At 60.9% G+C, this 25,741-nt stretch overlaps 1 protein-coding gene across 7 annotated transcripts in view; it reads right to left on the reverse strand.

Moving 5' to 3' along the window:
* SPTAN1 (spectrin alpha, non-erythrocytic 1) overlaps nucleotides 1-25,741 on the reverse strand; it is a 119,844-nt gene that overhangs the window by 64,360 nt on the left and 29,743 nt on the right. For 4 of the 7 annotated variants that reach the window (XM_076056047.1, XM_076056045.1, XM_076056046.1 and 1 more), the window contains exons 6-23: nucleotides 21,066-21,212; nucleotides 20,788-20,921; nucleotides 14,728-14,872; nucleotides 13,874-14,028; nucleotides 13,594-13,729; nucleotides 12,794-12,895; nucleotides 10,316-10,453; nucleotides 9,434-9,544; nucleotides 8,950-9,027; nucleotides 7,597-7,752; nucleotides 7,071-7,275; nucleotides 5,888-6,069; nucleotides 4,979-5,222; nucleotides 3,879-4,001; nucleotides 3,434-3,651; nucleotides 2,440-2,532; nucleotides 1,682-1,816; nucleotides 1,110-1,258 (exon numbers count right to left, since the gene is read on the reverse strand). In XM_076056047.1, the coding sequence (XP_075912162.1) occupies nucleotides 1,110-1,258; nucleotides 1,682-1,816; nucleotides 2,440-2,532; nucleotides 3,434-3,651; nucleotides 3,879-4,001; nucleotides 4,979-5,222; nucleotides 5,888-6,069; nucleotides 7,071-7,275; nucleotides 7,597-7,752; nucleotides 8,950-9,027; nucleotides 9,434-9,544; nucleotides 10,316-10,453; nucleotides 12,794-12,895; nucleotides 13,594-13,729; nucleotides 13,874-14,028; nucleotides 14,728-14,872; nucleotides 20,788-20,921; nucleotides 21,066-21,212 (2,651 nt within the window). Of the gene's footprint in view, nucleotides 1-254; nucleotides 336-1,109; nucleotides 1,259-1,681; nucleotides 1,817-2,439; nucleotides 2,533-3,433; nucleotides 3,652-3,878; nucleotides 4,002-4,978; nucleotides 5,223-5,887; nucleotides 6,070-7,070; nucleotides 7,276-7,596; nucleotides 7,753-8,949; nucleotides 9,028-9,433; nucleotides 9,545-10,315; nucleotides 10,454-12,793; nucleotides 12,896-13,593; nucleotides 13,730-13,873; nucleotides 14,029-14,727; nucleotides 14,873-20,787; nucleotides 20,922-21,065; nucleotides 21,213-25,741 lie in introns of all 7 variants that reach the window. The other 3 variants (XM_076056043.1, XM_076056041.1, XM_076056042.1) reach the window with 1 other exon arrangement.

Below are 25,741 nucleotides of genomic sequence, written 5' to 3' on the forward strand. Positions count from 1 at the left end.
ACACTGCACCAGTGACCCACACTGCACCAGTGACCCACACTGCACGAGAGACCCACACTGCACCAGTGACCCACAATGCACCAGTGACCCACACTGCACTAGAGACCCACACTGCACCAGTGACCCACACTGCACGAGAGACCCACACTGCACCGAGGTCTATCCCACACTGCACTAGAGACCCACACTGCACCAAAGTGGGGTGGGGAGGCGGGGGGGTGTGGGTATTGGCTGCGCAAGGGCCCAGCTCCTACTTCAGGGAGGCCGAGAGCAGCGGGGCTGGCGCGTCGGGGCCCACGTCCACGGCCAGGCTGTAGTACGCCGTGAACGACTCACTTGGGGGGGGGGGGCGGGGGGGGGGGCAGCGGGGAGGCCGACACGACGGGCGGGCGGGCGGGCGGGCGGGCGAGGAGGTGGGTGGGTGGATTATTGCACACAGAGCACAGGAGGAGGAGTAGGATGATGCGGACACACGGAAGAGGTGAGGACAAGGAGGTGAGGAGGAGGAGGATGTGGAGCACACCGGTGTGGGGTATGGGGCGAGGGCGGGATGGGCCGGGCGGTGGGAGACAGTGTCAGGGCTGGGCCGCGGGGAGGCCGCGCTGTTGTTGCCGTTGACCCTTCACGCTCCCAGACTGTCACCGCAGCACTCGGCACGACCACCCACAGAGACGAGCGCCGCTGGCGGGCACCGCCACCCCGCCCGGCCGCCTTTGTCTCCCCGGTGGCGATGTTTTACACGTCGCACCAGGCCCACAATGTCAGGCCAAGTTGACCTTGGGGGAGGCCACCGACTATGGGTCGCGAGCGGGGAATCGAACTCGGCTCTCCCTGCCGCCACACACCCAGCAGCCGCCATTCGCCACCAGGCGGCGGTGACGTCACCAAGGCGCCGCGCCAGGCCGGGTGCACGTGAAGTGTCGAAGGCCGTCACCGCCGCACACGAGGGGGAGCTGGGGTGGCCAGCACCACACTCGCACACACTCCTTAAGCTTACGTAAAAATCCACGCGCGCGCGCACACACACACGTACCCACCACACCTTACACACCGCTACACCACCCGCACGTGTCCCCCCTCCGCCTCCCCCGCTGCCCCCCCCCACTCACTGGGTGTCGATCTGCTCCTGCCGGGCGGGGATGCTGCCCGACTCGTCCAGGAGGTTCTCGCGGGACGCCGACTGTGAAGCGTCCAGCTTCTTGACGTAGGCGGCCGGCACGAAGCCCTGGCGGTCGTTCACCTCCACCTTCCACCAGTCCTGCCGTGCCACAACGTCGCCACAACATCACCACCACGTTACCACCACCACACACACACACCTCCAACTTCCACCAGTCCTGCCGTGCCACAACGTCGCCACAACGTTACCACCGCCACACACACACACACACACCTCCACCTTCCACCAGTCCTGCCGCACCGCACACGCTACACTACCACAGCGTCGCCGCCACAACGTTACCACCACCACGCACACCTCCACCACCTTCCACCGGTCGTGCCGCACCGCACACGTTCACCCTACCAGCACCACACACGCTGCTCCACCTTCCACCGGCCCTGCGGCACCGCACGGGGGACGGCGTTATTGGCGGCGCGGTGCCCCGACGCGGTGCGGTGCCGTGCGCGGTGGCCCCGACGCGGTGCGCGGTGCGGTTCGGTGCGGTGCGGTGCGCCGTGCCTTGTTGGTGCTGTTGAGCAGGGTGAGGACGTCGCCCTTCTTCATGGTGACCTCGCGCGGGCTCTTCTCCTGGTAGTCGTACAGCACCAGCACCAGCTCCTTGCCCGTGCCGTCGTCCAGCGGTGCCACTTGTTGCTGCGTCCCAAGACGAAGGCAACGGAAAAAAACCTCCTCCCCCCCCCTCCCCCAAACCCGACCCCGCCGCGTGGCCCCGACAGACCGCCGGGGCAAGCGCTGACGGCCGCCTTTGTCTCCCCAGTGGCGGTGTTCACTCCCCGCACAAGACAAAGGTCCCCCCCCGACACACACAGCCTTGACAAACTTTCGGGGCAAGCGCTGTTAGCGAGCAGCGCCTACGAACGCCGGCAAGGCGCACGAGGGGGGCGGGGGGGTGGGGTGGCCGGCGCCGCGCCCGGCCGCCTTTGTCTCTCCCCAGTGGCGGTGTTTACTGCGCACAGCATCGGGTAACCCGTTTGAGTCGACCTAGGGGAGAAGGCCCAGGCCCGGTTGAGATAATCGTCGCCGTGAGCGGGAATTGAACTCGGGTCGCCGGGTTCGTAGCGCGGTGTGGCGCTAACCGCTGTGCACGCACACAGGCAGAGACAAAGGGACCCCCCCCCCCCCGCGACTACGTAGCCTGCAACCGGCCGCGAGGGCAAGTGCGGCGTGTGTACGTGCCGTGTCTCGGCGCGCGGCGAGTGCCGTGCGAGGTTGTGCGGTGCGTGGCGAGTGCGGTGCGTGGCGAGTGCGGTGCTTACGCGGCACGCCTGTGCCTGCTCGCGCAGCGCCTGGATGGTGCTGCCGTACGCCACCAAGTCCGACATCAGCGCCTCGTGCTTCTTCAGCAGGGCCTGGGGTCACACGAAGGGGAGGGGGGGGTCACCGGAGGGGTCACGAGAGAGACGGGGGGGGGAGGGGTGGGCAGGGGTCACACGCGATGCCACCCGCGTGGAGTTGAGGTCGCAGCCTCAGTTCTGTGGGCTTCACGCGGCCACTCTCGGAGCCTGAGTGGGGCGGGTCGCGCGATTGGTCCACTCGGCTGTGTGGCTCACTGTGTGGGTCTGTGGACTACAGCCTCACACGGAGACCCATAGACTCACCACACACAGACCCACAGACTCACCACACAGAGAGCCATAGACTCACCACACAGAGAGCCATAGACTCACCACACAGAGACCCATAGACTCGCACAGAGAGCCATAGACTCACCACACAGAGAGCCATAGACTCACCACATAGGCCCATAGACTCGCACAGAAACCCAGACTCATCACACAGACACCCATTGCCTCATCATACAGTGAGTGAGCGTGGTGAGCGAGTTGGTGAGCGAGGTGGCGAGTGAGCAAGGTGAACGAGGTGGTGAGCGAGCGAGCGAGGCGGGTGACGTGGCGAGCGAGGTGAGCGAGGTGGCGAGCGAGCGAGGCGGTGAGCGAACGAGCGAGGTGAGCGAGGTGGTGAGCGAGCGAGGTGAGCGAGGTGAGCGTGGCGAGTGAGGTGGTGAGCGAGCGAGTGTGGTAGTGAGCGAGTGAGCAAGGTGAGCGAGGTGGTGAGCGAGCGAGCGTGGCGAGTGAGGTGGTGAGCGAGCGAGGTGAGCGAGCGAGGTGGTGAGCGAGCGAGCGTGGCGAGCGAGCGAAACGAACGAGGTGGTGAGCGAGCGAGCGAGGTGGTGAGCGAGCGAGGTGAGCGAGCGAGCGTGGCGAGCGAGCGTGGCGAGCGAGCGTGGCGACGGCAGCACGTGGCCCCCACCTCGGCGGAGTCCTCGTCCTTGCCGTAGTCGGCGCTGCCCACGATGGGCTCCTTCTCGCGCATCCAGCTCTCGGCCGCGTTGGCGTCGGCGAAGTACTGCTGGGCCTGCAGCGAGTCCTCGAGGTCCTGGCGCCGCTGGGCAGCCTTGGCCTTGAGCCCGTCCCAACGCTCGCCAAGCTGCTCAAGTTTGCCGGCGATCTCCTCCTTGGCGAAGTGGCCTGAGCGGACGGGGCGGGGGGGGGCGATGTAGGGTCGCGGCGGCGGTGGTGCGGCGGTGGTGCGGCGGTATGGCGGCGGCGGCGGGTCGCTCACAGCGTCAGGCCGGGCGCGGTAGGATTGCGGCGGTCGTGGTGGTGTGGTGGGTACGGTGCCGCGAATCGGTCACGGCGTCGCGCCGGGCGCGGTGAAAAGTGGCCGGTGGCGGTGCCGCGGGTGAGCGCCCTACCCTCGTCCACCATGGCGCCCCCCTTCTGCTCGACGGCGCGGATGCGCGGCTCGTGCCCCGCGATCTCCGCCTGCAGCGCCTGGTGCTTCTTGAGCAGGTTCTGCACGCCGATCAGGTCCTTGCCTGCAGACGCGGGACGAGCAGCAGCAGCAGCAGCAGCATTCAGGCGCGGTGGTAAAGTCCACAATCCCCCCCCCCCCCCGCCACCATGCCCTCATCTCGGTTGGTAGAGCCCACACTCTCCCCCCTCCACCCCCGACCTCAGGTGCTCAGTTGGTAGAACCCACACTTCCCCCCATGACCTCACCTCAGTTGGTATAGAGCACATGCCCACACTCCCCCCCCTCCCCTCATGAACTCATCTTAGATGGTAGAGCCCACAGTCATTTCCCCTCCATAACCTCACCTCAGGTGGTAGTGTCCACAAATTCCCCCTCCCCCCCCCATGACCACACCACAGTTGGTAGACCCCACGGACACGCCCCTCCCCCACCCCGTCCCCACTCACTTGGGTTGGTAGAGCCCACACTCACCACCCATCGCCCCCCCCATGACCTCACCACAGTTGGTAGAGCCCACACACTACCCCCCCCCCCCTGTTCCCACTTCGGTTGGTAAAGTCCACACTCACCACCCATCGCCCCCCCCATGACCTCACCACAGTTGGTAGAGCCCACACCCTCCCCCCCATGACCTCGCCTCAGTTGGTAGAGCCCACGCATGCCCCCCCCTCACTTCGGTTGGTAAAGCCCACACTCCCCACCCATCGCCCCCCCCAATGACCTCACCACAGTTGGTAGAGCCCACACACTCCCCCCCATGACCTCGCCTCAGTTGGTAGAGCCCACCCACTCCCCCCCATGACCTCGCCTCAGTTGGTAGAGCCCACCCACTCCCCCCCATGACCTCGCCTCAGTTGGTAGAGCCCACCCACTCCCCCCCCGCCCCCACTCACTTCGGTTGGTAAAGCCCACACTCCCCACCCATCGCCCCCCCCCATGACCTCACCACAGTTGGTAGAGCCCACACACGCCCCCCCCCCATGCCCTCGCCTCACAGTTGGTAGAGCCAATGCACTACAGCCCTCCGCCCCGACTCACCTCGGTTGGTAGAGGCCGCCACGGGCTCCTTCTCGCGGATCCAGGTCTCCTCGTCCTCGGTGTCACGGAAAAGCTGCTGCAGGCGCAGCGAGTCGGCCAACTTCTGCTTGCGCGCGGCCATTGGCTCGCGCAGGGCCTCGTAGCGACCCACCAGGTCCTCCTGCTTGGTGCGGATGGCGTCCGCGTCAAAGTGGCCCGCCTCCTGGAACTGCTTCGCCTGGATGCTCACTCCGTCGATACGGTCCTGGCAAAGGGTGGGGCGGGCGGGCGGGCGGGCGGGGCGAGAGTTCAAGGTTCGAGTTTGGTTTCAAGGCAGGCGAGAAGTAGTCGAGCGACTGCAAGGACGGAGGGGGTGGGGGAATCTTCTTGTTCGCGCGAATGAGTGGGTGAGTGAATGAGTGGGTGAGTGAATAAGTTGAGTGAGTGAGTGAATGGGCAGGTGAATGGGCGAGTGAGTGGGCAATTAGGTGCACGAGCAAGTGAGTGGGCGAGTGAGTGGTCGAGTGGGTGTGCAAGAGAGTGAGTGGGCGAGTGAATTAATAAATGTGAGAGTGAATGAGTGGGTAAGTGAATGAGTGCGAGTGGGCAAGTGAGTGGGCGATGAGTGGGTGGGTGAATAAGTGCGAGTGAGTAGACGAGTGAGTGGGCAATTGGGTGGGCGATTGAGTGGCCGATTGAGTGGGCGATTGAGTGGGCGATTGAGTGGGCGATTGAGTGGGCGAGTGAGTGGGCGAGTGAGTGGCCGAGTGGGTGGGCGAGTGAGTGGGCTATTGAGTGGGCGAGTGAGTAAGTGAGTGAACGAGCAAACGAGTGAGCGAGTAGCTGAGCGGGCGAGGCGGTGGGCGAGCGATTGAGACAACGACGACGACGACCCATCGACGGTCGTGGGGCGCGTGCGCCCCATCGCACCTGGTGCGCCGCTACGTCGGCCTCGAGCAACGCGTGCTTGCGCTGCAGGTTGTGCACGCTGGTCAGGTCCTTGCCGAGGTCCTCGGAGGCCAGGTGGCCCTCCACCTCGTACAGCCACAGCTCGATGTCCTCCACGTTGCGGTTGAACTGCTGCTGCTGGTTGGCTTCACGCAGCTTCACGCCTACGCCGCGCGACAAGGCAAAGAGACATCGACGATGGCGTTGGCACTGGCATTGACGATGACGGCATTGGCGGTGACGACGATGGCGTTGGTGCTGGCGGTAAGGACGATGGCGTTGGGATTGGTGGTGACGATGATGGAGTTGGGATTGGTGGTGACGTGATGGAGTTGGCATTGGTGGTGACAATGATGGCGTTGGTGCTGGCGGTAAGGACGATGGCGTTGGGATTGGTGGTGATGATGATGGAGTTGGGATTGGTGGTGACGATGATGGAGTTGGGATTGGTGGTGACGATGATGGAGTTGATATTGGCGGTGACGATGATGGAGTTGGGATTGGTGGTGACGATGACGATGATGGAGTTGGCATTGGTGGTGACAATGATGGAGTTGGGTATGGTGACGATAATGGAATAGGGATTGGTGGTGACGATGATGGCATTGGTGGTGACAATAATGGAGTTGGCATTGGTGGTGACGATGACGATGGAGTTGGTATTGGTGGTAACGATGATGGCGTTGGGATTGGTGGTGACGATGACGGAGTTGGGATTGGTGGTGACGATGATGGTGTTGGTATTGGCGGTGACGATGATGGCGTTGGGATTGGTGGTGACGATGATGGCATTGGCGGTGATGATGATGGAGTTGGTATTGGCGGTGACGATGATGGAGTTGGGATTGATGGTGACAATGATGGAGTTGGCATTGGTGGTGACGATAATGGAGTTGGGATTGGTGGTGACAATGATGGAGTTGGCACTGGCGATGATGGAGTTGGGATGGTGGTGACGATGACAATGATGGAGTTGGCATTGGCGGTGACGATGATGGAGATGGTATTGGTGGTGACGTGATGGAGTTGGGATTGGTGGTGACAATGATGGAGTTGGCATTGGTGGTGACGATGATGGAGTTGGTGGTGACGATGATGGAGTTGGGGTTGGTGGTGACGATGATGGAGTTGGGATTGGCGGTGACGACGGCGTTGGCGCTGCCACCTTTGAGCTCGGAGGCGTCCTGCAGCCGGGCCCAGAGCTCCTGCACCTCGCGCATTCGCTCGGCCACGTCGTCCGCCGCGTAGTGCCGCCCCTCCACCAGCTCCTGCCCGCCCTGCTGCAGCGCCTCCAGCCGGCTCTGGTTGGCCGACAGCTCCGCCTCAAACGCCTGGTGCTTCTGCACCTTGCCCTGCAGATTTGTGGGGTCCTGGGGGGGGGGGGGGGGGGGGGGGAACAGAAGGGAGGGGGGAGGGGCGGGCGGTGACGCTGGGCGACGAGACGGTGCGGCTCGCACGGTGACACGATGGGGCGTCACGCACGAGCAGGACGACGACGATGATGATGATGATAAGGAGCATCGGGAGGGAAAGAGGAGGGGGGAAGGGGATAGACGGGGGTGGGGGGAGGAGGGTGGAGGAGGGTGGACGAGGAGGAGGGTGCAGGAGGACGTGGAGGAAAAGAAGATGGGAGGGAGGGTTAAGGGAGGGAGGTGAGGGAGGGGGGGGGGGGTGGTGGGGGGGCCACCCACCTTGTAGGACTCGTCAGTGGCCGTCTTCATCTTCTCGTTGATCCAGCTCTTGAGCTCGTCGGCGTCACGGCAGAACTGCTGCAGGCGGTACGAGTCCTCCAGGGCGGCGCGGCGCGCCAGCGCACGCTCGTGCAGCGCGTTCCGCCGCGCCACCAGCTGCCACGGGCGGCACACACGCGCGGCACACACGCGGCACACATGCACCACACGAACGCAGCACGCGTGCGGCACACACACACGGCACGCGGCACATCCACACGCACGCAGCACACACACACGTGGCAAGCGGCACATCCACACGCACGCAGCACACACACACACACGTGGCAAGCGGCACACCCACACGCACGCAGCACACACACACGTGTCAAGCGGCACACCCACACGCACGCAGCACACACACACACACACGTGGCAAGCGGCACACCCACACGCACGCAGCACACACACACACACGTGTCAAGCGGCACATCCACACGCACGCAGCACACACGCAGCACGGTTAAAATTCACTCATCGATCCTCGCGCACTTTTCGGCCCGGTGACCGTTGCCCATGGGCGGCACACACGTTCGCCGCTCATTGTCGCAGAGGGTTCACGGTTCGAATCCGGCAGGCCGCCCTGGTTAATACTGCGGTGACGGTGGCGCTTGTTCACCATAGTAGTAGTGGTAATAATAATACTACTCCGCACCATCACGGAGATTCCCCGTGACGTCCTTCGGAACGAGAGGTCTGCCGTCGCTTGCCACCGTAGTGAACCAACACTTCTAGAAACTAAAACGCTAAACTTTTTTTTTTTTATTTTAGCAGGCAAGGCCCACTGAGCTACGTAGCTCTTTTTAAGAAGCGCAACTGGCCACCGCGAATGATAGCCCCCACGAGGTGGCTTATCGTCATCTCGTGGACATTTCGGGCAGCAGCTGAATACTCTAAAACGCGAGACGTCGATTCGAAATGTGGGAAGGAAAAAAAAAACGGAGGACCAGGAGGAAAATCCACGAGACCAAGGACAGAGAGAGAGAGAGAGATGCACACTCCAAAAGTGCAGCAGCAAGCGTCGTGAGGGCTGGAATGGTACCCACAACCTCCTGTATACCAGGTGAGGTAGTTAACATCTCCTAACCACCATGATGATGATGAGAGCGACATACAAACTCGAAATATACAGCAGGCGTCGCCAGGGTCGGGATCGAACCCACGACCTCCTGCACACCAGGCGAGGTAGTTAACATTTTCTAGCCACCACGGCACCCCATTAAAAAAATCGACGCAGCAGCAGCAATCATGATCTCGTGCACACGTGGCGATCGTCCGGCGCGACAAGGAGGGGGGGGGGGGGGGGGTGCTCACCGCGTCCCTCCGGGCCGCCACGTCGTCGCGGGCGTAGTGCCCGGCCTGGATGAGCTTCGTCGCAAACTCCTCCAGCGCCTGCGGTGGGTGGCGAGAAAGCAGCGTCAGCATCGTCAGCGTCAGCATCGTCAGCATCGTCAGCGTCGCCACCGTCGGCATTGTCAGCAGCAGCGACGGCGGCGGTACTATCATCAGTGGCAGCAGCAGCAGTGGCAGCAGCAGCATCATCATCAGCAGTCGCAGCATCAGCAGCAACATAGCAGCATCATCGGTTGCAGCAGCAGTGAGATATCAACACCAGCATCGCCTTCCCCCAGCACCGTCGCCGTCATCACCACAATCATCATCACCCTGGGGCAACCCCGCGGTCGCTACCCCAGGGTGGTGACCCCAGGGTGGTAACCCCAGGGTGGTGACCCCAGGGTGGTGACCCCAGGGCGGCTGCCCCAGGGCGGCTGCCCCTGGCCGCGCGCCACCGCCTCACCGTGATCTTCTCCTCCTGGGCGCTCAGCGACTTCTCAAAGTCCTCGTGCTTCTTGAGCAGGGCCTCGACGCTGTCCAGGGAGTCCCCGCGGTCCTCGTTCAGCAGGAACGCCTGGGGCACGCACGGGGGGGGGGGGGGTTGAGGGTGGGGCGGAGGGACAGAGAGAAAGAGAGAGAGAGACGCGCGTCGGAAACCCGTCCGGGCCATCCAAGACAGCCCCGCGATCGCGTGCGGGGCCATCAGCGGCACGACCTCTGCTGTGGTGCTGCCGGTGCAGTGGGTGCGGTGGGTCTAGCGTGGTGTGTATGGTAGTGCAGTGTAGTGCGCGGCGGTGGTGGGGAGAGCGCGGTGGCCATTGTCGTGGTGGTGGGGAGAGCGCAATGGCGATGGTGGTGGTGGGGGTGGTGGGGAGAGCGTGGTGATGGTGGTGGTGTGGGGTGGGGAGAGCGTGGTGATAGTGGTGGTGTGGGGTGGGGAGAGCGTGGTGATGGTGGTGGTGGGGAGAGCGCGGTGGTGGTGATGGTGGTGATGGGGAGAGCGCGGTGATGGTAGTGATGGTGGGGAGAGCGCGGTGATGGTGGTGGTGGGGAGAGCGCGGTGATGGTGATGGGGAGAGTGCGGCGATGGTGGTGATGGGGAAAGCGTGGAGATGGTGGTAGTGGGGAGAGTGCAGTGATGGTGGTGGGAAGAGCGCGGTGATGGTGGTGGTGGGAAGAGCGTGGCGATGGTGATGGTGGGGGTGGTGGGGAGAGCGCGGTGATGGTGGTGGTGGGAAGAGCGTGGCGATGGTGGGGGTGGTGGGGAGAGCGCGGTGATGGTGGTGGTGGGGAGAGAGCGGTGGTGGTGGGGTGGGGGGGGGCAGGGTGGTGGAAGGGGACCAACCTCCTGCTTGCTCATCCAGTTGTCCACCTGCTCAGTGTCGCGGTAGAAGAGCTGCAGGTCCATGCACTGCTCGTACAGCTGGCGCCGCGCCTCCCACAGCTCCAGCAGCGCCGTGCGCTCCTCCGCCAGCACCGTCAACTGCAGGGGCAAAGGTCACCGTTAGGGCGAGGGCCGTGTGGAGGCCGCGCGGGAGGCCGTGTGGAGGCCACGGAGGCCGCGTGGAGGCCATGAGGGAGCTGTGTGCAAGCTCCCAGACTGGCACCCCACCGCTCAACACAACTACACTCCCAATACTACCCACAGACACTACACACGCACACAATACTACACACAGACACTACACACACACACAATACTACACACAGACACTACCCACACACACAATACTACCCACAGACGCTACACACACACAATACTACACAGACGCTACACACACACAATACTACACAGACACTACACACACACTCCCAATACTACCCACAGACACTACACACACACTCCCAATACTACCCACAGACACTACACACACACTCCCAATACTACCCACAGACACTACCCACACACACAATACTACACACAGACACTACCCACACACACAATACTACCCACAGACACTACACACACACACAATACTACCCACAGACACTACACACACACAATACTAACCACACACACACTATACTACCCACACACACACAATACTACCCACAGACATTGCACACACAATACTACCCACAGACACTACACACACACAATACTACACACAGACACTACCCACACACACACACACTACTACCCACAGACACTACTCACACACACAATACTACACACAGACACTGCACACACACACGGCTACCCACAGACACTACCCACACACACGGCTACCCACATACACTACCCACACACACAATACTACACACAGACACTACCCACACATACAATACTATATACACAGACACTACACACACACACACAATACTACACACAGACACTACCCACACACACACACAATACTACACACAGACACTACTCACACACACACAATACTACCCACAGACACTACACACACACAATACTACACACAGCCACTGCACACACACGACTACCCACAGACACTACACACACACAATACTACACACAGACACTACCCACACACACAATATTACCCATAGACACACAAAGACAAAGGTCCCCCCTGTAGCCCTAACAGACTGTTGGTGGCAAGTGCCGTCAGCGAGTCGTAGCACCTACGAAGGCCGGCAACTGCGGCACACGAGGTTGGTTGGGTGTAGCCAGTAACCACGCCCGGCTGAGCATACAAACACACGGTGCGGTTGTCAGCATCCCCCCGGTGCGGGCACAGTGGTTATGGTGGTATAGGCGGTCGTGGTGGTATAGGCGGTTGTGGCGGTGTAGGCGGTTGCGGTGTAGATGGTTGTGGTGGTAATGCTACAGGTGGTTGTGGTACAGGTGGTCGTGGTACAGGTGGTCGTGGTACAGGTGGTCGTGGTACAGGTGGTTGTGGTACAGGTGGTCGTGGGACAGGTGGTCGTGGTACAGGTGGTCGTGGTACAGGTGGTCGTGGTACAGGTGGTCGTGGTACAGGTGGTTGTGGTACAGGTGGTTGTGGTACAGGTGGTCGTGGTACAGGTGGTCGTGGTACAGGTGGTTGTGGTGTAGGTGGTCGTGGTACAGGTGGTCGTGGTACAGGTGGTCGTGGTACAGGTGGTCGTGGTACAGGTGGTTGTGGTACAGGTGGTTGTGGTCGAGGTGGTTATGGTACAGGTGGTTGTGGTACAGGTGGTTGTGGTACAGGTGGTTATGGTACAGGTGGTCGTGGTACAGGTGGTCGTGGTACAGGTGGTCGTGGTACAGGTGGTCGTGGTACAGGTGGTCGTGGAACAGGTGGTCGTGGTACAGGTGGTCGTGGTCGAGGTGGTCGTGGTACAGGTGGTCGTGGTACAGGTGGTTATGGTACAGGTGGTTATGGTACAGGTGGTTATGGTACAGGTGGTTGTGGTCGAGGTGGTTATGGTCTAGGTCAGGAGCGGGGAACCTTTTTTCTGCCAAGGGCCATTTGGATATTTATATAACAACATTCGCGGGCCATACAAAATTACCAACTTAAAAATTAGCCCGTTATAGTTGGTCAAACATTTCATTAACTCGCCCCTAATGCGATGGGGTTGGAACTGCTTCTCTTTGGCGAGGCGTGGTGATGATGTTAGCCGGTATTGACGATGTTGTCGCTGCTCGCGACTGCTTTTCCAGGTTTGCTCTCCTAGATTTATTGAATTTCGAGTCCCCGCCCGCGGTTGCCTTGGCGGGGCCAGACCCAAACGATTTCACGGGCCTCATACGGCCCGCAGGCCGGAGCGTTCCCCACCCCTGGTGCAGGTGGTTATGGTCTCGGTGGTTTTGTGACGTAGGCGGTGGCCGTGCAGGCGGTGGCCGTGTAGGCGGTGCTGGTGGCCTCACCTTCTCGCGCACCTCCTCCGACGCGTAGTGGTTCGCGTGCACCAGGGCCTCCCCGGCCGCGTCGGCCGACTTGAAGCTGTCCTCGTGGGCGTCGATCTCCCCCTGTGCACGGTCAAAGGCAAAGGGTCCCCCCCGTGTAGCCTCCGGCGAGAGCGCCGCCAAGGGGCGGCTGCTGCTCACGAGCACTCGGGAGCTCAGTAGCCGGCCGTGCCGCGTGTGCCTGCACGTTGAACCCTCCCCCGCCCCCCACCCCCACCCCCCGTGTTTTCGCACCGTGCGTCGCCAACCGTGCCAATCAACCGGAGGTGCACGGAGGAGGGGGCCAGCGGGCACCGCATGCCGAGGGGGGCGGCAACCGTAACGCCGAGGGGGTGGCACCGCAGGCTGGGGGCGGCACCGCGACCCCTAGGGGGAGGCACCGTGACCCCTAGGGGGAGGCACCGCGACCCCTAGGGGGCGGCACCGTGACCCCTAGGGGGAGGCACCGTGACGCCGAGGGGGGCGGCACCATAACGCCGATGGGGGCGGCACCGTAACGCCGAGGGGGGCGGCACCGCAACCCCTAGGGGGCGGCACCGCGACCCCTAGGGGGCGGCACCGCGACCCCTAGGGGGCGGCACCGCGACCCCTAGGGGGGCGGCACCGCGACCCCTAGGGGGCGGCACCGCGACCCCTAGGGGGCGGCACCGCGACGCTAAGGGGGGCGGCACCACGACCCCTAGGGGGCGGCACTGTGACGCCGAGGGGGGCGGCACCGCGACCCCTAGGGGGCGAAACCGCGACTCCGAGGGGAGCGGCACCTTGTGCTCCTGGTGGCGGTCCAGCAGGGCCTCGGCTCCCGCCACCTCGTTGGCCAGCTCGTCGGCGCCGATCAGCGCCTTCATCTCCGTCACCCAGCTGGTGAGGTCGCGGAAGTCCGCCAGGAAGCGCTGCAGCCTGGTTGGGGGAGGGGGGGGCAGCAGTGTGGGTATCTGGGGTCAAAGTGGTGCGTGTTTATCTTTGTACGTTAAACTTCTTTCGCACCGACACGTAGCCAACCACGCTCATCGGAGGTGCGTGCGCCGCGGCGTGCCGGCTCACTTGTACGAGTCCTCGAGGCGCGTGTGCCGGTCGATGGCCGTGTTGCGGATGCACTCCCAGTTCTCGATGAGCTCCTCGCGCTTCACCTGGATCTGCGGGGCGCTGGCCGCGTGGCTCTTCTGCAGACGCTCCGCCTCCGCGCACAGCGTCCCCACCTACGCGCACGCCACAACACAAACACAACCCCGTTGGACCCGACATTTTATTCTTATTTCAGGGTCGGGGTCCAACCCACGACCTCCTGTACACCAGGCGAGGTAGTTAACATCTCCTCACCACCGTGATGATGATGATGAGAGACACGCAGACTCCAAATGGACAGGAGGCATAGTCAGGGATCGGGATCGAACCCACGACTTCCTGCATACCAGGCGAGGGAGTCAACATCTCACCACCGTGTAGCCTTTAACGGACTACTGGGGCAAGTGCTGTTAGCGAGCATCTATGGTGGCCATAAAGGTACACGGAGGGGATGGGTGGCCAGCACCACCGCCGGGCAGCCTTGGTCTCCCCAGTGGCGATGATTTTACACACCGTACCACCAGGTACTCATTTGACGATGATTTTACACACCGTACCACCAGGTACTCATTTGACGATGATTTTACACACCGTACCACCAGGTACTCATTTGACGATGATTTTACACACCGTACCACCAGGTACTCATCTGAGGCCGGGTCGCGCGCACACACACACACAAAGACTAAGATCCCCCAGGTAGCCTTTAAACAGACCCGTCAGGGGGATAAGCGGCGTGGCGAACGTGCCAAACCTCCGCACCGCCTCTCCTCACAAGGAGGAAGGGCCCCCCTCCACCTCCACCCACCACCTCCACCCACCACCCCACCCACCTTGTCCTCGAGCGCGGCGAGCTCACGCTCCAGCCCCTCGTGCTTGCGCAGCAGCGCCTGCACGCCGGCAAGGTCGCGGCCAAAATCGTTGGACGACATCAGCTGCTCCTTCTCCTTGATCCAGCCGATCGCTTCATCCACATCCCTGGGTTGGGGTGAGGGGGGAGAGGGGAGAGGAGAGGGGGGAGAGGGGAGGCAGGGGGTGGGGGTGGGAGGGGGGGTTGTCAACCAAACCGCGCCCGCTCGCCCACTCGCCCGGCACCTCACTTCATCGACACTATCGCTCACTCGTCCATCTTGTTTCCTGCTCGCTCGCCCGCTCCGTCACCAACTCGCTCGCTCTGTCACTCACTCACCCGCTCTGTCACTCACTCACCCGCTCTGTCACTCACTGGCTCGCTCTGTCACTCACTCACCCGCTCTGTCACTCACTCACCCGCTCTGCCACTCACTGGCTCGCTCTGTCACTCACTGGCTCGCTCTGTCACTCACTCACCCGCTCTGTCACTCACTGGCTCGCTCTGTCACTCACTCACCTGCTCTGTCACTCACTGGCTCGCTCTGTCACTCACTCGCCCGCTCTGTCACTCACTGGCTCGCTCTGTCACTCACTCACCCGCTCTGTCACTCACTGGCTCGCCCTGTCACTCACTCACCCGCTCTGTCACTCACTGGCTCGCTCTGTCACTCACTCACCCGCTCTGTCACTCACTGGCTCGCTCTGTCACTCACTGGCTCGCTCTGTCACTCACTCACCCACTCTGTCACTCACTGGCTCGCTCTGTCACTCACTGGCTCGCCCTGTCACTCACTCACCCGCTCTGTCACTCACTCACCTGCTCTGTCACTCACTCACCCGCTCTGTCACTCACTGGCTCGCTCTGTCACTCACTCGCCCGCTCTGTCACTCACTGGCTCGCCCTGTCACTCACTCACCCGCTCTGTCACTCACTGGCTCGCTCTGTCACTCACTCACCCGCTCTGTCACTCACTGGCTCGCCCTGTCACTCACTCACCCGCTCTGTCACTCACTGGCTCGCTCTGTCACTCACTCACCCGCTCTGTCACTCACTGGCTCGCTCTGTCACTCACTCGCCCGCTCTGTCACTCACTGGCTCGCCCTGTCACTCACTCACCCGCTCTGTCACTCACTGGCTCGCTCTGTCACTCACTCACCCGCTCTGTCACTCACTGGCTCGCTCTGTCACTCACTCGCCTGCTCTGTCACTCACTGGCTCGCTCTGTCACTCACTGGCTCGCCCTGTCACTCACTCACCCGCTCTGTCAGTCACTGGCTCGCTCTGTCACTCACTGGCTCGCTCTGTCACTCACTCACCCGCTCTGTCACTCACTGGCTCGCCCTGTCACTCACTCACCCACTCTGTCACTCACTGGCTCGCTCTGTCACTCACTGGCTCGCCCTGTCACTCACTCACCCGCTCTGTCACTCACTGGCTCGCCCTGTCACTCACTCACCCGCTCTGTCACTCACTGGCTCGCTCTGTCACTCACTCACCCGCTCTGTCACTCACTGGCTCGCTCTGTCACTCACTGGCTCGCTCTGTCACTCACTCACCCACTCTGTCACTCACTGGCTCGCTCTGTCACTCACTGGCTCGCCCTGTCACTCACTCACCCGCTCTGTCACTCACTGGCTCGCTGTGTCACTCACTCACCCGCTCTGTCACTCACTCGCCCGCTCTGTCACTCACTCACCCGCTCTGTCACTCACTCACCCGCTCTGTCACTCACTCACCCGCTCTGTCACTCACTGGCTCGCTCTGTCACTCACTGGCTCGCTCTGTCACTCACTCACCCGCTCTGTCACTCACTGGCTCGCTCTGTCACTCACTCGCCCGCTCTGTCACTCACTCACCCGCTCTGTCACTCACTCACCCGCTCTGTCACTCACTCACCCGCTCTGTCACTCACTCACCCGCTCTGTCACTCACTCACCCGCTCTGTCACTCACTGGCTCGCTCTGTCACTCACTGGCTCGCTCCATCACCAACTCGCTCGCTCTGTCACTCACTCACCCGCTCTGTCACTCACTGGCTCGCCCTGTCACTCACTGGCTCGCCCTGTCACTCACTGGCTCGCTCTGTCACTCACTCACCCGCTCTGTCACTCACTGGCTCGCTCTGTCACCAACTCGCTCGCTCTGTCACTCACTGGCCCGCTCCGTCACCAACTCGCTCGCTCTGTCACTCACTCACCCGCTCTGTCACTCACTCAACCGCTCTGTCACTCACTCACCCGCTCTGTCACTCACTGGCTCGCTCTGTCACTCACTGGCTCGCTCTGTCACTCACTCACCCGCTCTGTCACTCACTCACCCGCTCTGTCACTCACTGGCTCGCTCTGTCACTCACTCACCCGCCCTGTCACTCACTCACCCGCTCTGTCACTCACTCACCCGCTCTGTCACTCACTCGCCCGCTCTGTCACTCACTGGCTCGCTCTGTCACTCACTCACCCGCTCTGTCACTCACTGGCTCGCTCTGTCACTCACTCACCCGCTCTGTCACTCACTGGCTCGCCCTGTCACTCACTGGCTCGCTCTGTCACTCACTCACCCGCTGTCACTCACTCACCCGCTCTGTCACTCACTCACCCGCTCTGTCACTCACTCGCCCGCTCTGTCACTCACTCACCCGCTCTGTCACTCACTCACCCGCTCTGTCACTCACTCACCCGCTCTGTCACTCACTCACCCGCTCTGTCACTCACTGGCTCGCTCTGTCACTCACTGGCTCGCTCTGTCACTCACTCACCCGCTCTGTCACTCACTGGCTCGCTCTGTCACTCACTCGCCCGCTCTGTCACTCACTGGCTCGCTCTGTCACTCACTCACCCGCTCTGTCACTCACTCGCCCGCTCTGTCACTCACTCACCCGCTCTGTCACTCACTCGCCCGCTCTGTCACTCACTCGCACGCTCTGTCACTCACTGGCTCGCCCTGTCACTCACTCACCCGCTCTGTCACTCACTCACCCGCTCTGTCACTCACTCACCCGCTCTGTCACTCACTCACCCGCTCTGTCACTCACTCACCCGCTCTGTCACTCACTGGCTCGCTCTGTCACTCACTCGCCCGCTCTGTCACTCACTGGCTCGCTCTGTCACTCACTCACCCGCTCTGTCACTCACTCGCCCGCTCTGTCACTCACTCACCCACTCTCTCACTCACTCACCCGCTCTGTCACTCACTGGCTCGCCCTGTCACTCACTCACCCGCTCTGTCACTCACTCACCCGCTCTGTCACTCACTCACCCGCTCTGTCACTCACTCACCCGCTCTGTCACTCACTCACCCGCTCTGTCACTCACTGGCTCGCCCTGTCACTCACTCACCCGCTCTGTCACTCACTGGCTCGCCCTGTCACTCACTCACCCGCTCTGTCACTCACTGGCTCGCCCTGTCACTCACTGGCTCGCCCTGTCACTCACTCACCCGCTCTGTCACTCACTCACCCGCTCTGTCACTCACTCACCCGCTCTGTCACTCACTCACCCGCTCTGTCACTCACTCACCCGCTCTGTCACTCACTGGCTCGCCCTGTCACTCACTCACCCGCTCTGTCACTCACTCACCCGCTCTGTCACTCACTCACCCGCTCTGTCACTCACTCACCCGCTCTGTCACTCACTCGCCCGCTCTGTCACTCACTGGCTCGCTCTGTCACTCACTCACCCGCTCTGTCACTCACTCACCCGCTCTGTCACTCACTCACCCGCTCTGTCACTCACTCACCCGCTCTGTCACTCACTGGCTCGCTCTGTCACTCACTCACCCGCTCTGTCACTCACTGGCTCGCCCTGTCACTCACTGGCTCGCTCTGTCACTCACTCACCCGCTGTCACTCACTCACCCGCTCTGTCACTCACTCACCCGCTCTGTCACTCACTCGCCCGCTCTGTCACTCACTCACCCGCTCTGTCACTCACTCACCCGCTCTGTCACTCACTCACCCGCTCTGTCACTCACTCACCCGCTCTGTCACTCACTGGCTCGCTCTGTCACTCACTGGCTCGCTCTGTCACTCACTCACCCGCTCTGTCACTCACTGGCTCGCTCTGTCACTCACTCGCCCGCTCTGTCACTCACTGGCTCGCTCTGTCACTCACTCACCCGCTCTGTCACTCACTCGCCCGCTCTGTCACTCACTCACCCGCTCTGTCACTCACTCGCCCGCTCTGTCACTCACTCGCCCGCTCTGTCACTCACTGGCTCGCCCTGTCACTCACTCACCCGCTCTGTCACTCACTCACCCGCTCTGTCACTCACTCACCCGCTCTGTCACTCACTCACCCGCTCTGTCACTCACTCACCCGCTCTGTCACTCACTGGCTCGCTCTGTCACTCACTCGCCCGCTCTGTCACTCACTGGCTCGCTGTCACTCACTCACCCGCTCTGTCACTCACTCGCCCGCTCTGTCACTCACTCACCCACTCTCTCACTCACTCGCCCGCTCTGTCACTCACTGGCTCGCCCTGTCACTCACTCACCCGCTCTGTCACTCACTCACCCGCTCTGTCACTCACTCACCCGCTCTGTCACTCACTCACCCGCTCTGTCACTCACTCACCCGCTCTGTCACTCACTGGCTCGCCCTGTCACTCACTCACCCGCTCTGTCACTCACTCACCCGCTCTGTCACTCACTCACCCGCTCTGTCACTCACTCACCCGCTCTGTCACTCACTCACCCGCTCTGTCACTCACTGGCTCGCTCTGTCACTCACTCACCCGCTCTGTCACTCACTCACCCGCTCTGTCACTCACTCACCCGCTCTGTCACTCACTGGCTCGCCCTGTCACTCACTCACCCGCTCTGTCACTCACTCACCCGCTCTGTCACTCACTCACCCGCTCTGTCACTCACTCACCCGCTCTGTCACTCACTCACCCGCTCTGTCACTCACTGGCTCGCTCTGTCACTCACTCACCCGCTCTGTCACTCACTCACCCGCTCTGTCACTCACTCACCCGCTCTGTCACTCACTCACCCGCTCTGTCACTCACTCACCCGCTCTGTCACTCACCGGCTCGTCCTGTCACTCACTGGCTCGCCCGCCTCGTCTCTCACCCGCTAGCCCGCCAGCTCGCTGGGCATCAGTGACCAAAGGTCTCGTTTCACTCGCCCATCGTGTTTCTTGCTCACTCACCCGCTCTCGTCAGTCCTCACTCACTCACTCGCTCGCCTCGTTTCTCGCTCGCCCACTCGCTCGCCCGATCACCGACCCTCTCGTTCACTCGCGCCCTCACTCACCCACTCGCATGCTCGCTCACTCCACCGACCCACGTCTCTCACTCACTCGCCCCCGCTCACTCACCTCCACCCTCTGCTCAATCCCCGCTCACCCCGCACCTGTTGAAGCGCCGGATCTCTCACTCACCTCCACACTCACCTCCACACTCACCCCCCCACTCACCCCCCCGCCCGCCCCCCACCTATTGAAGCGCTGGATCCCTCACTCACTCGCTCACCCCCCCACTCACCCCCCCGCCCGCTCACTCACCCCCCCACTCTCCCCCCCCCCCGCCCCGCACCTGTTGAAGCGCTGGATCCCTCACTCGCTCACTCACCCCCCCCACTCGCTCACTCACCCCCCCCACTCGCTCACTCACCCCCCCCACTCGCTCACTCACCCCCCCACTCGCTCACTCACCCCCCCCACTAGCTCACTCACCCCCCCCCACTCACTCACTCACCCCCCCCCACTCACTCACTCACCCCCCCCACTCGCTCACTCACCCTCCCACTCACTCACTCACCCCCCCACTCGCTCACTCACCCCCACACTCACTCACTCACCCTCCCACTCACTTGCTCACCCCCCCACTCACCCCCCCACTCGCCCCCCCCCCCACCCCGGCCCGCACCTGTTGAAGCGCTGGATCCCTCACCCACTCGCTCACTCACCCCCCCCACTCGCTCACTCACCCCCCCACTCGCTCACTCACCCCCCCACTCGCTCACTCACCCCCCCACTCGCTCACTCACCCCCCCACTCGCTCACTCACCCCCCCACTCGCCCCCCACCCCCACCCCGCACCTGTTGAAGCGCTGGATCTCCGCGGAGCCGAAGAGCTTCTCCTGGCGCTGCAGGGCGAGCGACTTGAGGCGGAGCCACGCGGCCGTCAGCTCCTCCTGACGCTTGCCGATCTGCTGCTGCTCGGGGTGCGACTCCTGCGCCCAGAGGGCAAAGGGGGACCGGGGTACCAGCGCCGGTAAGCCTTCAACCACGTTCTCCACGATGCCGTACGGCAGCTACTGGGGGGGGGGGGGGGGGGGGCGGAGTGGGGGGTGTAGGGAGGGGGGGGGGGGCGGCACCTCGAGGAGTTTGTTGGCGAGGCCGTCGACGTCGTTGACTCGCTCCTCGTGGGCTCCGAGGTCCGTCTGGAACTCCTCAAACTTCTTCTGCAGGACCTCCACGTGCTCCAGGTCCTGGCCCAGCTCCTCCGACATCACGATCGCCTCCTGGGGGGTGGGGGGAGATGGGGGACGGGGACGGGTGGTGAGGGTTACTCCGTCACCAAGCGAAACCACGGTGTGCTCACCGGGCCTCAAGTCCACGCGAACCGCATCAACCGCATCAACCGCTGCAGCCGCCACCGCCGCCACCGCCGCCAACTCCACGTTGCCATGGTGGCAACGCCGTCTCCTAGATAACGCCTTCCCCGCAAATTGGAGGTGAGATGGGAGGACAACAAACTGTGGGTCTCTCTGTGCGAGTCTATGGGTCTCTGTGTGACGAGTCTAAAGGGTCGCTGTGTGATGAGTCTATGGGTCTCTGTTTGATGAGTCTATGGGTCTCTGTGTGATGAGTCTATGGGTCTCTGTGTGATGAGTCTATGGGTCTCTGTGTGATGAGTCTATGGGTCTCTGTGTGCTGAGTCTATGGGTCTCTGTGTGCTGAGTCTATGGGTCTCTTGTGTGATGAGTCTATGGGTCTCTGTGTGATGAGTCTATGGGTCTCTGTGTGATGAGTCTATGGGTCTCTGTGTGATGAGTCTATGGGTCTCTGTGTGATGAGTCTATGGGTCTCTGTGTGGTGATTCAATGGTTCTCTGTGTGATGAGTCAATGGTTCTCTGTGTGATGAGTCTATGGGTCTTTGTGTGATGAGTCTATGGGTCTCTGTGTGATGAGTCTATGGGTCTCTGTGTGATGAGTCTATGGGTCTCTGTGTGATGAGTCTATGGGTCTCTGTGTGGTGAGTCTATGGGTCTCTGTGTGATGAGTCTATGGGTCTCTGTGTGGTGAGTCTATGGGTCTCTGTGTGATGAGTCTATGGGTCTCTGTGTGGTGATTCAATGGTTCTCTGTGTGATGAGTCAATGGTTCTCTGTGTGATGAGTCTATGGGTCTTTGTGTGATGAGTCTATGGGTCTCTGTGTGATGAGTCTATGGGTCTCTGTGTGATGAGTCTATGGGTCTCTGTGTGATGAGTCTATGGGTCTCTGTGTGGTGAGTCTATGGGTCTCTGTGTGATGAGTCTATGGGTCTCTGTGTGGTGAGTCAATGGTTCTCTGTGTGATGAGTCAATGGTTCTCTGTGTGATGAGTCTATGGGTCTTTGTGTGATGAGTCTATGGGTCTCTGTGTGATGAGTCTATGGGTCTCTGTGTGATGAGTCTATGGGTCTCTGTGTGATGAGTCTATGGTTCTCTGTGTGATGAGTCTATGGTTATCTGTGTGATGAGTCTATGGGTCTCTCTGTGCGAGTCTATGGGTCTCTGTGTGATGAGTCTATGGGTCTCTGTGTGATGAGTCTATGGGTCTCTCTGTGCGAGTCTATGGGTCTCTGTGTGATGAGTCTAAAGGGTCGCTGTGTGATGAGTCTATGGGTCTCTGTTTGATGAGTCTATGGGTCTCTGCGTGATGAGTCTATGGGTCTCTCTGTGCTGAGTCTATGGGTCTCTGTGTGATGAGTCTATGGGTCTCTGTTTGATGAGTCTATGGGTCTCTGTGTGATGAGTCTATGGTTCTCTGTGTGATGAGTCAATGGTTCTCTGTGTGATGAGTCTATGGGTCTCTGTGTGATGAGTCAATGGTTCTCTGTGTGATGAGTCAATGGTTCTCTGTGTGATGAGTCTAAGGGTCTTTGTGTGATGAGTCTATGGGTCTCTGTGTGATGAGTCTATGGGTCTCTGTGTGATGAGTCTATGGTTCTCTGTGTGATGAGTCTATGGTTATCTGTGTGATGAGTCTATGGTTCTCTGTGTGATGAGTCTATGGTTCTCTGTGTGGTGAGTCTATGGGTCTCTGTGTGATGAATCTATGGTTCTCTGTGTGATGAGTCTATGGGTCTCTGTGTGATGAGTCTAAGGGTCTCTGTGTGATGAGTCTATGGGTCTCTGTGTGATGAGTCTATGGGTCTATGTGTGATGAGTCTATGGTCCTCTGTGTGATGAGTCTATGGTCTGTGTGATGAATCTATGGTTATCTGTGTGATGAGTCTATGGTTCTCTGTGTGATGAGTCTATGGGTTCTCTGTGTGATGAGTCTATGGGTTCTCTGTGTGATGAGTCTAGTTACGTGTGCATGTTGAATTTATTTCGCAACGTACGTAGCCAACCGTGCTAATCGGAGGTGCGCTGGAAAGACAAACTATGGGTCTGTGTGAGTCTATGGTTATCTGTGTGATGAGTCTATGGGTCTCTGTGTGAGTCTGTGGGTCTGTGTGATGAGTCTGTGGGTCTGTGTGAGTTTATGGGTCTGTGTGATGAGTCTATGGGTCTCTGTGTGAGTCTATGGGTCTCTGTGTGAGTCTATGGGTCTCTATGTGAGCCTATGGGTCTCTGTGCAAGTCTAATTATGAATGCATGTAGAACTTCTTTCGCACCGTACGTAGCCAACCGTGCTATTCGGAGGTGTGTTGGAAGGACAACTCAGTGGTAAAACACGCGAACAAACGTGCTCCGATAATAACCCGTACATTGCCTTTAAATCCGATTGACCTACACCAGAGACAAAGATCCCCCATATAGCCTTAACAGACTGTAGGGGACAAGTGCTGTTAGCGAGCACCTATGAAGGCCAGAACGGCACACGAGGGGGTGGGTGGGCCAGCTCCACGCCCGACCGCCTTTGTCTCCCTAGTGGCGATGTTTACTACACGCCGCACCAGGTACTCATTTGAGGTCGAGTCGACCTAGGGGAGGCCCGGGACCGGTTCAGATAATCGTCACTGGCGTTGGCCGCGAGCGGGAATCGAACCCGTGTCGCCGTGTTCATAGCGCAGCGCGCTAACCGCTACGCTACCGCTCCCCTCCAGAGACAATATATACACACACACACAGACATCTTATATACACTTGGCTCTTTGCGGAACTCGTCATGGCTACTTTTTTGGCTCTCGGTCTGTTACAGGGACGGCCCACCCCTGCTTTGGAGCACTGAACCAGGCCTGCCGCCTGGTGCCGAACTGCAAGCCCTGGTCCTCTTACAGTTCAGGATGGAGCGGTGGGGGGAGAGGGGAGGGAGAAGAAGGGGAGGGGGGGAGGAAGAGGGAGGGGGGAGGAGGGAGGGGGGGGGGGAACCCCACCTGCCTCCACACAAAATGGCTGCTGCCCTGCAAAGGCCTGCTCACAAGATGGCCGCCGCCGGGCAGTGCGGCATCCAGGACAGCAGCAGCAGCAGCTGTGTAGAGCTCCCACGGGAACCGCCATCCCGACAGCTCCCCCCCCTCCTCCCTCCCACTCTCACCTCCCACTCTCCCCCTCTTCACACTCCCAACTCTGCCTCTTTCACTCTGCCTCCCCACTCTCCCACTTTCCTTCTCTACACTCTCGCTCTTTCCTTCACACTCTCCCTCCCACACTCCCTCTTTCCTTCCCACAAGCCCTCTTTCATTCCCACTCTCACTCCCACTCTCCCTCCCAGTAAACCTTCTTTCCTAACCACTCTCCCACTACTCCTCTTTCCTTCGTCACACTCTCTCTCTCCCTCCCACTCTCCCTCTTTCATTCTCACTCTCCCTCCATTCTCCCTCTTTCATTCCCACTCTCCCTCCCACTCTCCCCCTTTCATTCCCACTCTCCCTCCCACTCTCCCTTTTTCATTCTCACTCTCCCTCCCATTCTCCCCCTTTCCTTCGTCACACTCTCTCTCCTTCCAACACGTCCTCTTTCATTTCCACTCTCCCTCTCACTCTCCCCCTTTCATTCCCACTCTCACTCCCACTCTCCCTCCCAGTACACCTTCTTTCCTAACCACTCTCCCACTACTCCTCTTTCCTTCGTCACACTCTCTCCCCCTCCCACTCTCCCTCTTTCATTCCCACTCTCCCTCCCACTCTCCCCCTTTCATTCCCACTCTCACTCCCACTCTCCCCCTTTCATTCCCACTCTCGCTCCCACTCCCTCCCAGTAAACCTTCTTTCCTAACCACTCTCACACTACTCCTCTTTCCTTCGTCACACTCTCTCTCCCTCCCACTCTCCCTCCCCACTCTCCCCCTTTCATTCCCACTCTCCCTCTTTCATTCTCACTCTCCCTCCCACTCTCCCCTCTTTCCTTTGTCACACTCCCACTCTCCCTTTTTCCTTCATCACACTCTCACTCTCCCTCCCACCCTCACTCTCGCTCCCACTCTCCCCGTGTGTGCGTGCATGCATTATGTCTGTGTGTGCGCGTGATAGGGAGCGGTGGTGCAGCGGTTAGCGCGCTGCGCTGCGAACCCCGCGGCCCAGGTACGATTCCCGCTCACGGCCAACATCCGGTGACGATTATCTGAACCGGTCTCCCCTAGGTCGACTCAGCCTTGAATGAGCACCTGGTGCGGTGTGTTTAAACATCTCTGCTGGGGAGACTAAGGCGGCCGGGGGTGGTGTTGGCCACCAGCCCCCTCATGTACCGTTCCGGCCTTCATAGGTGCTCGCTAACAGCACTTGCCCCTACAGTCTGTTATAGGCTACAGGGGGGTATTGTCTTTGTGTGTGTGCTCACGAGCCAGGCTGGAGTCTGCACGATGGCAGCAGCAGCAGGAGGCGGGGAAGGAGGCCGCTA

The sequence above is a fragment of the Petromyzon marinus genome, chromosome 74, assembly GCF_048934315.1.
Source record: "Petromyzon marinus isolate PM22_M1 ecotype Great Lakes invasive population chromosome 74, UKy_Petmar_22M1.pri1.0, whole genome shotgun sequence".
Lineage (NCBI taxonomy): Eukaryota > Metazoa > Chordata > Hyperoartia > Petromyzontiformes > Petromyzontidae > Petromyzon > Petromyzon marinus.